The 14126-nt window shown below is 42.4% G+C and overlaps 2 protein-coding genes across 2 annotated transcripts in view; one reads left to right on the top strand and one right to left on the bottom strand.

The window, feature by feature from the left end:
• LOC134575308 (solute carrier family 22 member 15-like) overlaps positions 1–14126 on the bottom strand; it is a 229344-nt gene that overhangs the window by 89315 nt on the left and 125903 nt on the right. The window lies entirely within an intron of this gene.
• Positions 11238–12026, top strand: TMEM81 (transmembrane protein 81). The gene has a single exon (XM_063434808.1). The coding sequence runs from the start codon at positions 11238–11240 to the stop codon at positions 12024–12026; it is 789 nt and encodes a 262-aa protein (XP_063290878.1).

Genomic DNA, 14126 nt, shown 5'->3' with positions numbered 1-14126 from the left:
TTGCACCCTGGGAACCAAGGGAGTGCGTGTTCCTTTGTTTAATTAAAGATGTATTTAGATGACCTCCAAATGTTTATTTTGAGACTGTTTTACTGAAGTGGTCCCTGCAAGCATTACATGATCTTTTCCTGGAACTCAACTTGAGATAAGTGTAAGAACTAACTGTGCACTGATAAAAAGTAGGTTGTTCATAAAGACACTGAAATAGTAGTATATTAAACCTCTATCAGCACAATTTGCTTTCCTCCTTGTTCCCACAGAATTTTTTCATCTATTTATTCGTCTTTGCTATTTTTTTATTTTTAGTAATTTTTTTCTTTTTTCTTTTTTTGATTATTTTACTGTATACAGTTTTTTTCATTCATTTCGTTTTTTCATCATTATCTACATGAATTACTGATATCCATTTCCACAAATGGACTAAAGACTCATGTATTGTTTCAGTTTTTTTACCATTTTTTCCGTAGCTGGACGAGTAGATATTTGTGCTTGTCTTCATTAATTTTTATACATATATGCTCCAATCTTTAGGTTAAGGGGTGGATCCACTGGAGTTATTTTCTGTTTTGTATATATTATCTATAATTATGTACTTCTTTATGCTCTCTCGTATGCATTACTACTTAGTGACCATTATGCATTATGTACTATAGGTTGAGATTTGGTGATTTGTGGACTTGATGAGTATACATAGTAATTGTGTATTTTTTTCCCCCTTCCATTATATTGGAAATATTGGTTCTGATTTTCTCTTGAACAAACTTCTAATACATTACTTTTTTGCATTATTTCGAGTGCGGTATACCATTTATTAGTTAATAATATTTTTGGAGGACTATAGGGTAACCTCAATATCTGCACCTACTTAGCTGCTGATTGCCATCATCATGTATACTTTTTTGTATTATTACTACCTAAAAATATACAATCCAAACACGTGTAAACAGTAACTTGTAAGCTGAAAAATACATTGGTATCATCGAGAAAGACTCTGTAAAAGCTGAAAATATATGACTATTTGGTGTTACGCAGTTGGCAAACACATTATGTACACACTTTCTCAAAAAGAACAGAAGTCAATGGAAGAATCTCAGTTGCATGCAATAAAACCTTCTCAGGATAATGATTTAAAGGGACACTGTAGGCATGGTACATGCTTCATTTCATTAAACTGGTTATAGTGTCTGGGGTCCCCTGGTACTGTTATTTCAGTCAACATTAAACAAATTTTAAGTTTTAATGTTAAATGAGAGTCCCCGGCAGCAGATATGTCAGCTGACTGCTTTTAGCCTATCAGAGCTCAGACTGACAGTATAAATGGGTATGAAAACAAGGAAGTGTGTAATCTCTGCCTTAGCAACACCTCCAGTGGTTTAACACTGAATAGAGGAACGGTGGCTAGGGACTCCAGGCACTATAACCAATTCAAAGAGATGAAATTGTTATAGTGACTACAGTGTCCATTTAACAGTTTCAGTACGAAAAAGTTACTTATTTAATTCACATGAATATACATGTGTGTGTGAAATCCAAAAGAGAATGCAATTTCTATAAGTTTAAATATATTATTATTATGTTATTTATATAAGACATATTTCGAGATATTTGCCTGAAATTCATAAAACATAGGATTTACCAAATAATGTATATAAGAACCAGGCTGTACCTAATGTATCACAGTATCATTTAAATTAATTGAACAAACAGCAGTATTAAATCATCAAAGCATAAATTGATATTCATTTTATCAGTTAAACATACGAATTTACTTAGTTGTTGATGAGTCCATTCTCAGTTCATAGAAACAGGTGATTTATGTCTGTTGAAAGTCACATGAAAAGTGGTGTCTATATAAAAATAGTAGTGATGGGATTCACAACCTGAAATGTGCCTTGCAAGCTATAACTGGTTTGCAATAGGCATCAAAATAAAAACAAACACTACAATACCACAAAGGGTAGTCAAGAATGACAGGGCTAAGATTCTGTGGGACTTCAAGATCCAGACAGACAAGCAAGTGCTGGCCAACCAACCCGACATTGTGGTGGTAGAGAAGGAACGGAGGACTGTAGTCATGGTGGATGTGGCAATACCCAGTGACTATAACATCAGGAAGAAGGAACATGAGAATGTGGAGAAATACCAAGGACTGAAAGAAGAACTAGAGAAAGGATGGGGAAAGTGAAGGCAGTAGTAGTCCCAGTTGTGATAGGAGCACTAAGGGCTGTGACTCCCAAGTTGGGGGAGTGGCTTCAAGAGATTCCAGGTGGAACATCTGAGATCGACGTCTAGAAGAGTGCAGTTCTAGGAACAGCTAAGATACTGCGCAGAACACTCAAACTCCTAGGCCTCTGGTAGAGGACACAAGAATGAGGAATAAACATACCACCCTGGAGGGGCGAGAAAATACATTTTTAAATCATATATATATATAGAAACATAGCATGTGACGGCAGATAAGAACCATTCGGCCCATCTAGTCTGCCCAATTTTCTAAATACTTTCATTAGCCTTATCTTATATAGTTAGGATAGCCTTATGCCTATTCTACACATGATTAAACTCCTTTACTGTGTTAACCTCTACCACTTCAGCTGGAAGGCTATTCCATGCATCCACAACCCTCTCAGTAATGTAATACTTCCTGATATTATTTTTAAACCTTTGCACCTCTAATTTAAGACTATGTCCTCTTGTTGTGGTAGTTTTTCTTCTTTTAAATTTGGTCTCCTCCTTTACTGTGTTGATTCCCTTTATGTATTTAAATGTTTCTATCATACCCTCCCTGTCTCGTCTTTCCTCCAAGCTATAGATGTTAAGATCCTTTAACCTTTCCTGTTAAGTTTTATCCTGCAATCCATGAACCAGTTTAGTAGCATTTCTCTGAACTCTCTCTAAAGTATCAATATCCTTCCTTCTGAAGATACGGTCTCCAGTACTGCGTACAATATTCCAAGTGAGGTCTCACCAGTGTTCTGTACAATGGCATGAGCACCTCCCTCTTTCTACTGCTAATACATCTCCCTATACAACCAAGCATTCTGCTAGCATTTCCTGCTGCTCTGTTACATTGTCTGCCTACCTTTAAGTCATCAGAAATAATCACCCCTAAATCCCTTTCCTCAGATGTTGAGGTTAGGACTCTATCAAATATTCTGTACTCTGCCCTTGGGTTTTACGTCCAAGATGCATTATCTTGCACTTATCCACATTAAATGTCATTTGCCACAACTCTGACCATTTTTCTAGTTTACCTAAATCATTTGCCATTTGGCTTATCCCTCCTGGAACATCAACCCTGTTACATATCTTAGTATCATCAGCAAAAAGACATACCTTACCATCAAGACCTTCTGCAATATCACGAATAAAAATATTAAAGAGAATGGGTCCAAGTACAGATGCCTGATGTACCCCACTGGTGACAAGCCTAATGACAGTTGCAAGAGAGGAATCAGTCGGGAGCTATTAACAGTTTAATTGATACGCTTTTATGAAGAAGTGGGGTTTTAATGATTTTTTTGAAGGAGTGGAGACTCGGTGAGCATCTAATGGAGGAGGGAAGTGAGTTCCACAGGAACGGTGCAGTCCTCGAGAAGTCTTGAAGGTAAGCATCAGAGGTGGGAGTACGGATAGAAGATAGACGTAAGTCTTCAGCAGAGGGTAAGTGCCTAGACGGGACATACTTGTGTATTAGGGACGATAGATCGGTGGGAGCAGCATTATGTAGAGAAAGCAAGAACCAGAATTTTAAATTGAGCCCTATAAGGAAGTGGGCAGCCATCCAGTTAGAAATAGCAGAGAGGCAGTCAAAGACACTTGTCAAGAGGGACAGGGAGAGATCAGGAGAGGACAAATAGATTTGCATGTCATCCACATATAAATGATATTGGAGCTAATGAGTTTACCAAGGGAGGCAGTATAGATGGAGAACAGTAGGGACCAAGGACTGAACCTTGGGGGACAACAACAGAGACGAGATGGGGAGAAGAAGCAGAGCCAGAAAAAGAAACACTGAAAGAGCGTTGGGAGGAGCACCAGGAGAGAGCAATATCTTGTAGACCAATATTGCGGAGGATGAGAAGAAGCTGTTGATGATCAACAGTGTTAAAAGCCGCAGAAAGGTCAAGGAGAATTAGGATAGAGTAGTGACCATGAGATTTTGTAGCGAGTAGATCATTAGATACTTTGGTCAGTGCGGTTTCCACAGAGTGCTTAGCGTGGAAGCCAGTCTGAAGTGGGTCTAGCAGAGAGTTGGACTTGAGGAAGTCTCAATCTCGCATACACAACTCTTTCAAGGATCTTGGACGCAAAAGGCAATAGTGAGATAGGACGGTAGTTGGATGGGGAGTTAGGGTCAAGGTTGGGCTTCTTTAGAATTTGGCTTATAGTTGCATGTTTGAAGGGCGATGGAAATATGCCAGAGGAGAGATAGAGATTGAGAATTTTAGTGAGAGGTAGAGAAAGAGAGGAAGACCGTGTACAGATGAGATGCAAGGAAATTGGATCTAGGGAACATGTGGTGGGGCAGGAGGACTGGAGAAGAGCAGAAACCTCTTCCACTGTAGCAGGTGCAAATGAACATAGAACAGCAGAGGGAGTGAGGTTAGGGGAAGTATTGTAAGGGGAAGAAGAAAGATTAGAGATATCTTCCCTGATTGTAGAGATCTTGTCAGTGAAGAGATACATAAAGGACATGAGGGATGGCAGGGACACATGGGGAAATTTCACAGAGATATGAGGGGCACAAAGGTAATTGCAGAAACACAAAAGGAATCAGCTGGCCCTCTCAACCAATGAGCTGTATCACCTCTGCAGGTCCTGGCTCAGGAGAGGTTATAGAAGCTCCTATCTCTCTGAAAAGGAAAACACGGCATCAGTCAGACACAGGTCAAACCATCAGCAAAAGATTCAGGGAGTGCAGTCTAGTGCCACATCATTTTAAAACCCCATCAACCTCACTGGCTTGGAGTTAGAAAAACAAATACAAGGTATATTTTCCACTAAAGGTAAATGTCCAGTAGATGACACACCATCTTTCTCTCTATATGGACACAGTAAGCTGAGGGTCCAACATACACTAGTTTTAACAGTGTATTCTAACAGTTCTGTACAAACATTGTTGTCATGGGTAAATATGAGGACAACCCATGCTAGCATATGATATGGACATACCAGACTGCAGTGACTAAGAAATTCTAGTTTTGAATAATGATATTTATTTAGATTTCCTAAGATACTTTGCAGGATTTCTATTGTTGCTAATGGTAGCTGGATAAAATCAGAGCTGGACCACTTGTGCTTAGTCTTCCCTTCTGTGATGCCGCAGTGAGGTCATAAACACCTTGCTAATAAGGGAGCCATGTGCAGGTTCTAATTTACTTTGTAACAAGCTCTATCCTCTCTTATAATTCTAGCATTACATTTTAGTTACCTGTTTACTCAGATATTTCTCAGACTCCTTCAGTGTCTTGCGAAAGGTAGGTTCTTTTTTTTTTATTTCAAAGTTAGTTTAGGAATAGTGAGGGGCAATGTGAAATGTTTATTAATTAAATGGTTAGAGGTACATTAGTTTTCTTTCCACTTATTGTGGTCAAACTGGGCTTATAACCGTTAGTACCTTTAATAACTTCTCATAGTCTGTCCTTATGATCCCAGAACACAATGTTTACAATATCCTCATAGAAGCAAAGTTATAGTATAAGACATATTTAGAGATACAAGTAAGTTTAATAAACAAATAAAATGTTAGAAATACAAACCTGTATTGCTAATACTTTAGTGTCCCTAGTCCCAGTTATCAGGACTGGACTAGGAATTCAAAGCAGCCCTGGAAAAAAAATTGTATGCCAGCACCATAAGTCCTTGTGCCACGTAATGTGTATGTATGTATGTATATATGTATATATATATTGCACACATACAAATATATACAGATCAATCCTGCCTCGCACTCCTGCTTTAATATAATCGCTGTTTTAATACCAAGTGCTAGACTGTGGTTAGAGGCGGCTCTCCAATTAGGCGATTTAGGCGGCCGCCTAAGGCCACTCGCTGCCTGGGGCCTCACGGCCACCTTAATCGCCTTTGGGCAGACTGTGTCAGGTCCTCATTAGTGACCAAGGACCCAACACCAGGAGGGGGCCAGGGTGCGAGGCCCCTCCAGTCTGCCGGGTCGAAGAGCGCCAATCGCAGACACAGGTCTGCAGCTCCGCCATGTGCAGAGATCTGGCCAATCAGAGCGTTGCAGCAGGTTACCACAGCAACGCTCTGATTGGATCTTACAAGATACCGGATATTATGGCCATCGGACCACCAGGGAGCTAAAAAAAGATATTTAATCTCTCACCATCATCCCCCATCACTCAATCAATACCCCCCTCCTTCAAACCATCATCACCCGCCTAACTCCATCAATACCCCCCTCCCTCACACCATCAATACCCCCTCCCTCACATCATAAATACTCCCCCTTCCATCAATACCCCCCTCCTTCACACCACCACCCTCCTCACTCCATCAATACCCCCCATCCATCACACCATCATTACCCCCCTCACTCCATCACACCATCATTACCCCCCCTCACTCCATCACACCATTATCACCCCCTCACTCCATCAATACTCTCTCCCTCAATCAATACCCTGCTTCTTCACACCATCATCACCCCCCTCACTCCATCAATACCCCCCCTCTCTCAGCTCCTTGAGGCACAAGATCATGACACACACATTCACTACACACACTCACTACACAGTATATAAACTCTCTTCCTTCCATGCATACAGCTGTCATTTGAAAAAACAATCATTATCCTGTTAAGCACTTGGATCTTATACACTCACTGTTGTGGTGGTTGTCCACTACCGTTGTATATACAAATGACAAATTATAGTGTTTGTTGTTTTATGCTTTTCTAGGAAAGACTTCCATTTCCTGGGGTATGTTGTGTAATTACATTTTTGAAGTCATTTTTATCACATTACCCTTAGGTAAGGTTAGCCCTTTCATTATTTTTATTACCCTGTTCCCCCACTTAAAAGTTTTCTTGGGTCTTAAGGAACCTTCTTTTTCTTTCTTTTTATTAAAGTCCCCTACCCCTCACCCATGTATGCCTTAAAGAAAATTAGATAAGAAAAAAAAAAATCTATATATACACAGGTGATACTCGAAAAATTAGAATATCATGCAAAAGTTCATTTATTTCAGTAATGCAATGTAAAAGGGGAAACTAATATAGAAGATAGACGCATTACATGCAAAGCAAGATAGTTCAAGCCGTGATTTGTCATAAGTGCGATGATTATGGCTTACAGCTCATGAAAACCCCAAATCCACAATCTCAGTAAATTAGAATATTACATGCAATCAATAAAACAAGGAGTGTACATAGAACAATATCGGAACTCTGAAAAGTATAAGCATGCATATGGACTCAGTACTTGGTTTGGGCCCCTTTTGCAGCAATTACTGCCTCAATGCGGCGTGGCATTGAAGCTTTCAGCCTGTGGCACTGCTGAGGTGTTATGGAAGACCAGGATGCTTCAATAGGGGCCTTCAGCTCTTCTGCATTGTTCGGTCTCATGTCTCTCATCTTTCTCTTGGCAATGCCCCGTAGATTCTCTATGAGGTTCAGGTCAAGTGAGTTTGCTGGCCAATCAAGCACAGTAATCCCACAGTCATTGAAACAGGCTCTGGTGCTTTTGGCAGTGTGGGCAGGTGCCAAGTCCTGCTGGTGTTAGCGGCCCCCTAAGAAGGGGGCGGGGCCAGAGAGGGTGTGTTTTGTCATCACTAATGACAAACACACACCCTTTCAAAGTGAGCATGTTGGTTCAATGCGCAGAGCCGCGCTGAAGAGCTCTGGCTTTAGAAAAAGGCCCTGAATTTGTTCTGCGCAGCGCAAGCAAATTTAATAACATGCTTGCGCTGTGTTTGCTTTTAAATTGTCTCTGGTGTCTCCACAAGTGGGATACCAGAGGACAAAAGGGCCAGGAAAGTGTATGGTGCATGTGTTTGGAGCCTGCTTGAGGGATTGCGTGTGTGTAGAGTGAGCTGATTGTGGTGTGGTATTGTGTAAATAGGTAAATTTAATTTGTGTTTGTGGTGTAATATGTGTGGCTAGGGACTGTAGAGAGTGTGTGTATAGGGGGCATAGTGTTATAGGGGATGTAGCGAATGTGTGTATATGGGCTGTAGTGTGTGTGTGTATAGGTGACGTAGTGTGTGTAGGGGTTGTAGAAAGGGTGTGTTTAGAGAATGTTGTATGTGTTTGCTGACAAGGAATGCAGAGTGTGTGTGTGTGTGTGTGTGTGTGTAGGAGATCTAGTGTGTAAAGGACCCAGAGTGTGTATAGGAGTTGTGTGCGTGTGTAGAGGATTAAGAGTGCATATAGGGTAAGGGATCTAGCGTGTATCTGGAGCGTAATGTGTGTAGTGGTGCACTGTGAGGGGTGCTGTAGTGTGTGTATATATATATATATATATATATATATATATATATATATAAAGAAAAATATATCAGAAAAATATGTGGCTTGGCACTCACCCTGTCTCAAATATGTAGTTTTGATGCCTCGGTGCTATCTTAAGAAGTATATGTAGCAATAAGAGATGCACTCTCAGGTCTTTGTAAATAATCAAATTGGTATTTATTCCAAAAAAAGGTTACATCATCAGATCGACGTTTCGACCCTACAGGGTCTTCCTCAAGATCTTGACTGTGTTTGGAGCCTGCTTGAGGGATTGTGTTTGGAGATCTTGAGGAAGACCCTGTAGGTCAATTGATTATTTACAAAGACCTGAGAGTGCATCTCATATATATATATATATATATATATATATATATATATATATATATATATATATATATACATATATATATACATATACATATATATATATATTTGGACGTATTGTATGTGTGAGGGGCGCAGTGTGTGTGTATGCAACAGGGGTGCTGTGTGTGAGGGTGTTTTTATCTGCCATCACATTCTAGGTTTCTAATTTCCTTTGTTAACTCACTGAGGGTTATTTTATATATTATATATATATATATATATATATATATGTGTGTGTGTGGGAGTGTGCTGTGTGTGTGAGCGAGGGTGCTGTGTGTCTGGGCGCGCTGTGTGTGTCTGGGGGCACGCTGTGTGTGTCTGGGGGCACGCTGTGTGTGTCTGGGGGTGCTGTGTGTGTCTATGGGTGCTGTGTGTGTCTATGGGTGCTGTGTGCGTCTGAGGGTGCAGTGTTGCGTCTGAGGGTGCAGTGTGTGTCTGAGGGTGCAGTGTGTGTCTGAGGGTGCAGTGTGTGTCTGAGGGTGCAGTGTGTGTCTGAGGGTGCTGTGTGCGTCTGGGGGTGCTGTGTGCGTCTGGGGGTGCTGTGTGCGTCTGGGGGTGCTGTGTGCGTCTGGGGGTGCTGTGTGCGTCTGGGGGTGCTGTGTGCGTCTGGGGGTGCTTTGTGTGTCTGAGGGTGCTGTGTGTGTCTGGGGGTGCTGTGTGTGTATCTGGGGGTGCTGTGTGTGTCTGGGGGTGCTGTGTGTATCTGGGGGTGCTGTGTGTGTCTATGGGTGCTGTGTGCATCTGAGGGTGCAGTGTTGCATCTGAGGGTGCTGTGTGCGTGTCTGGGTGCTGTGTGTGTTTGGGTGCTGTGTGTGTCTGGGTGCTGTGTGTGTGTCTGGGTGCTGTGTGTGTGTCTGGGGTGCTGTGTGTCTGAGGGTGCTTTGTGTGTCTGGGGGTGCTGTGTGTGTCTGGGGGTGCTGTGTGTGTCTGGGGGTGCTGTGTGTATCTGGGTGTTGTGTGTGTCTGAGTGCTGTGTGTGTCTGAGGGTGCTGTGTGTATCTGGGTACTGTGTGTGTCTGGGGTGCTGTGTGTGTCTGAGGGTGCTGTGTGTGTCTGAGGGTGCTGTGTGTGTTTCTGGGTGCTGTGTGTTTCTGGGTGCTGTGTGTGTCTGGGGGTGCTGTGTGTGTCTGGGGGTGCTGTGTGTGTCTGGGGGTGCTGTGTGTGTCTGGGGGTGCTGTGTGTGTGAGTGTGAATGGATTTTTTATTTAAATTAAAATATTTTTTTATTAATAATAATAAAATAAAAAAATAACAAAAGTTATATCCCCCCCCCCCTCCCTTCTTACCTTTAGCCTGGGAGGGGGGGGGGGGAGCTGTTCTGCCTGGGGGTGGGGAGCCATGCTTCCTTCCCTGGTGGTCCAGTGGTGAGAGTGAACTCTAACCTGCAGGCTAGAGTTCACTCTCGCGAGATCTGATCATTGCCGCGGCAACGCTCAGAATCCCGCGAGAGGACCCGGCGGAGCTGCTGGTTAGAGCTCCGCCGGTCCTCTCCTCCTGCCTCCCTCCCCAGCACCGGCCGCCTGTAACAGTGCCTGTGGGCCAGTGAGGGAGATCTTTCATCTCCCCACCGGCCCATGGAGACACAGCAGGGCTGGCACTCAGGTAGCGCTGGCCCTGCAGGGGCTGGCAGGGGAGATCCTGTGATCTCCCCTGCCGTCCTCGACCCCATGGCCAGCGCGGCCCACCTGGCATTTGCCCGGTATGCCCAATGGCCAGTCCGGGCCTGCACACAAGCCAGTCGACTGAGAGCAGACCATGCAGAAATAACTGTTTCAGTGCTCTCTGCAGGGTTCTTGTGTCCTTAGTGTAACAAGAGCATGTCTAACGATGCTCTCACCCTACCCTTTTTGAAGACAGTTCCCTGGTGTCTCCAAAAGCGGGACACCAGGGAACAAACCCAGAATGGCTGAAAAAAAACAAATGTAAAATCATGGTTGTCCCTCTGAAATAGGGATAACTGAGAGGACGGTGCAAGCCTAAGCTAAAAAACAAACAAAAAACATGTCAAGGTTTGTGCTAGATATTTAATTTTATTTCTTTAATTTCCACTATTGCATTTCTTGGAGTTTTTGATTTTCCATTACATCTAGAAATCATTAAGTCTACATTTTATACCAGTAACTCAGCTAGAAAATGCATAGATTTGCAAATACAGTAAAAGTAAAATTCATACTAAACTGCTGTCCCCAGGCCAGCTGCATCAGTTGCCAGAGACAAGCTCCACCTATCTGAGTCTTCTTGAGGATTCCTCAATTCTGATGTAATAAAAAACAATCCTACAAACACAGCAGCATCATGTTGCAATATTCTGAAAAGTATAAGCTTACTCCAGTAATAATATAGCTATTTCTTCTTCTTTTGTCAGGTCAAAGGCCCTGGTCCAATGTCCTGGAACAAAATGTATGGACCATTGATATTGTTTTTGTTTACAGTCAGCCAAACCAATGCAGAATATGATCCTCTAGTAGATAGCCTAAAAGCTATAACAATTCCAGAAAAGCTTCAAGGTATATCTGCCAAGGTGGTCGTAAAATCTAGCCGCTGCAGTTCTACCTGTGGTGTCGGTACCAAGACTGAGAAGAGGTGTATGATAGATAAATATAACAAAAGGAGAAAGTGCGAGGAAGTGGTCGTAAAATGTGTGATTGCTTTCCTTTGTGGCATGCACACGTACACACTTACCGCTGGTGAAAATTTTAGCATTAATTGTCTGAGCAAACGCAATTCCGATGTGCAAAAAGACATTAAATACTACTGGCAACTCAGCAGAGGCATCTTGACAACTGATGACAATCTGTTTAGGCCACTGAAGATCTTTAACTATTTGATCGAATTTTCACCCATCAAAGAGAAAGATGCTGGAACTTATCGCTGTGATATTCAAGATATCAGCAGTTCATTTCTAGTGAAACGAATCTATTTTGGTATAAAAGTTCTTTCTCCTGACCTGCTTGATCTTAACTTTGAAAAATTTGTGATTTCTAAATCGGACCTGAAAGTTTTAGAAAAAGAAGAACTTAACAATTTAAAAAGCAATCACACATTGAATAATATCTCCATGTATGGGAGGAACATGTACATTATTCTCGGAGTTGGTTGTGGTGGAGGGATCCTTGGAGGCATTCTTCTTGCAGTAGCTCTTCTTCGCCCATCCAACATTACAAGCAAAGAAGATGACGAAGTATAGGGATTAAGAAGGCCATTTGTTAAACGGCGTTTAACAGTCTTTATCTTGTTTGTACATGAAACCTAACTATTACTAAAAACTGAGAAAAAGGAAATTGTTTCATAGTTTTGCTTAGAATAATTTTGCTTTCATTAGCCTTATCTTATAGTTAGGATAGCCTTATGCCTATTCTACGCATGCTTAAACTCCTTTACTGTGTTAACCTCTACCACTTCAGCTGGAAGGATATTCCATGCATCCACAACCCTCTCGGTGATGTAATACTTCCTGATATTATTTTTAAACCTTTGCCCCTCTAATTTAAGACTATGTCCTCTTGTTGTGGTAGTTTTTCTTCTTTTAAATTTGGTCTCCTCCTTTACTGTGTTGATTCCCTTTATGTATTTAAATGTTTCTATCATACCCTCCCTGTCTCGTCTTTCCTCCAAGCTATAGATGTTAAGATCCTTTAACCTTTCCTGGTAAGTTTTATCCTTCAATCCATGAACCAGTTTAGTAGCCCTTCTCTGAACTCTCTCTAAAGTATCAATATCCTTCTGAAGATACGGTCTCCAGTACTGCGTACAATACTCCAAGTGAGGTCTCACCAGTGTTATATATATATTTGTGTGAGGGGCAAATAAGGCCGCATAGGAAGTAAAGAGGGAAATAAGTCGGTTGAGGTGTGCCAGAACCGACGTCGTGGTAGGCCTGTGATAAAAAAGGGCCCACCCATGAGGTGTAATGAAAAGTATAGATAGAGGGAGTGGAGGGTGGGTACATGTGAATCGCTAAAAACCGTACGGGACGGAGGAAGGTGAGTAGGGGGGTTTAAGTAGGGTAACATGCCCCTCCTACAAACTGCAGGCCCAGCCTTTACATTTGTGTGAGGGACAAATAAGGCCGTATAGGAAGTAAAAGGGGAAATAAGTCGGTTGAGGTGTGCCGGAACCAACGTCGTGGTAGGCCTGTAATAAAAGAGGGCAAAAATAGATACCTGACAGAAATGTAAAACAATCAACAAAGACCTCAATTGCCTAGCTGTATGGTAATTGTCGAGTGAGTAAATCGTTGCTCGGTACTTTAACCGGCATTCTTAATTGAGCAAGGGGAAGTAAGGAATATTAAACGTGTTGGCCATCTAGGGTAGGCTAAGTGCCACCCAGTTCAGCCTTCGGCACATTTGTGTTTAAACGGTTGATCCAAAAGAAGGCGAAAAACCCTGTTTGATGCGCTTCCAATTTGCAACAAGCTAGGGAAAAAAATCCTACTTGACCCCAGAATGGCAGTCAGATTTTATCCTTGGATCAAGCAGTAATTGCCCTACATTGAAGGTTAATGCCCGGTTCATAATGACCGGCCTTTAATAGGTCTGATAGTGATAGAATACTGGGTGTTGATGAGAGAACTGTAATTTGAAATTTCCAGAACCTGAAACAACTCTAGTATGGTAATAATCTGGTATGAGGACATGACACTGCGTATGAATGGTAAAACTGTACAACATGTGAAGTTGTTAGCCAGATAGTTAGAGTGATGGTGGTGGCAAAAAGAAGCGAAACCAATCGCAGACAACATAGCAACAGAGACAGTAACAAAGAGCTTCAAAAGGGAAAAAGGCCCTAACACATGTACCGCGAGTGTTAGAAAAAGAGCAAGATATGAAAGATGATGACCACAAGCTAACAAGGCTGGCAGCCTGCGATTAGGCCATGAAAACGCAGGGAACGGCAGCGGCTACGGGAGAGGCCGTAGGCAGAAACCATGTGGAAGGCGTAAAGGAGGCACAGGACAGAACATACAAAAGGTGCAGGAAGGGGGGCGGGGCTTGGACGCCATGCTGAACAGCCGCAAGGGAAGAAGGCTCCTCAAGATGATCGCCTAATTCTCGAGAAAACTATCGATTCCGGGGTGCAAATGATTCCTGAACTCACCTAAGCTACTCTAGAGCACCTCGGGCGTCTGATGATACACTCCGGCAACTGAGTTTTGAGCCTGAATACCTGCGGCCTAGTGCGGTCTCTGCTGGGAGTGACGGCCGACCTCCTTAGTGGATTCCCACGAGCAGGGCTGAATCTGTAACCTGTCCCCCCCCTTTGGACCGGCGGGGGTCATCCCGTT

The sequence above is a fragment of the Pelobates fuscus genome, chromosome 10 (genome assembly GCF_036172605.1).
Source record: "Pelobates fuscus isolate aPelFus1 chromosome 10, aPelFus1.pri, whole genome shotgun sequence".
Classification (NCBI taxonomy): Eukaryota; Metazoa; Chordata; class Amphibia; order Anura; family Pelobatidae; genus Pelobates; species Pelobates fuscus.
The sequence above is the reverse complement of the archived record's forward strand: the minus strand, read 5'-3'. Positions and strand labels throughout refer to the sequence as shown.

Coding starts and splice junctions, on each gene's coding strand:
- TMEM81 (XM_063434808.1), top strand. CDS start 11,238: ATGTATGGACCATTGATATTGTTTTTGTTTACAGTCAGCCAAACCAAT.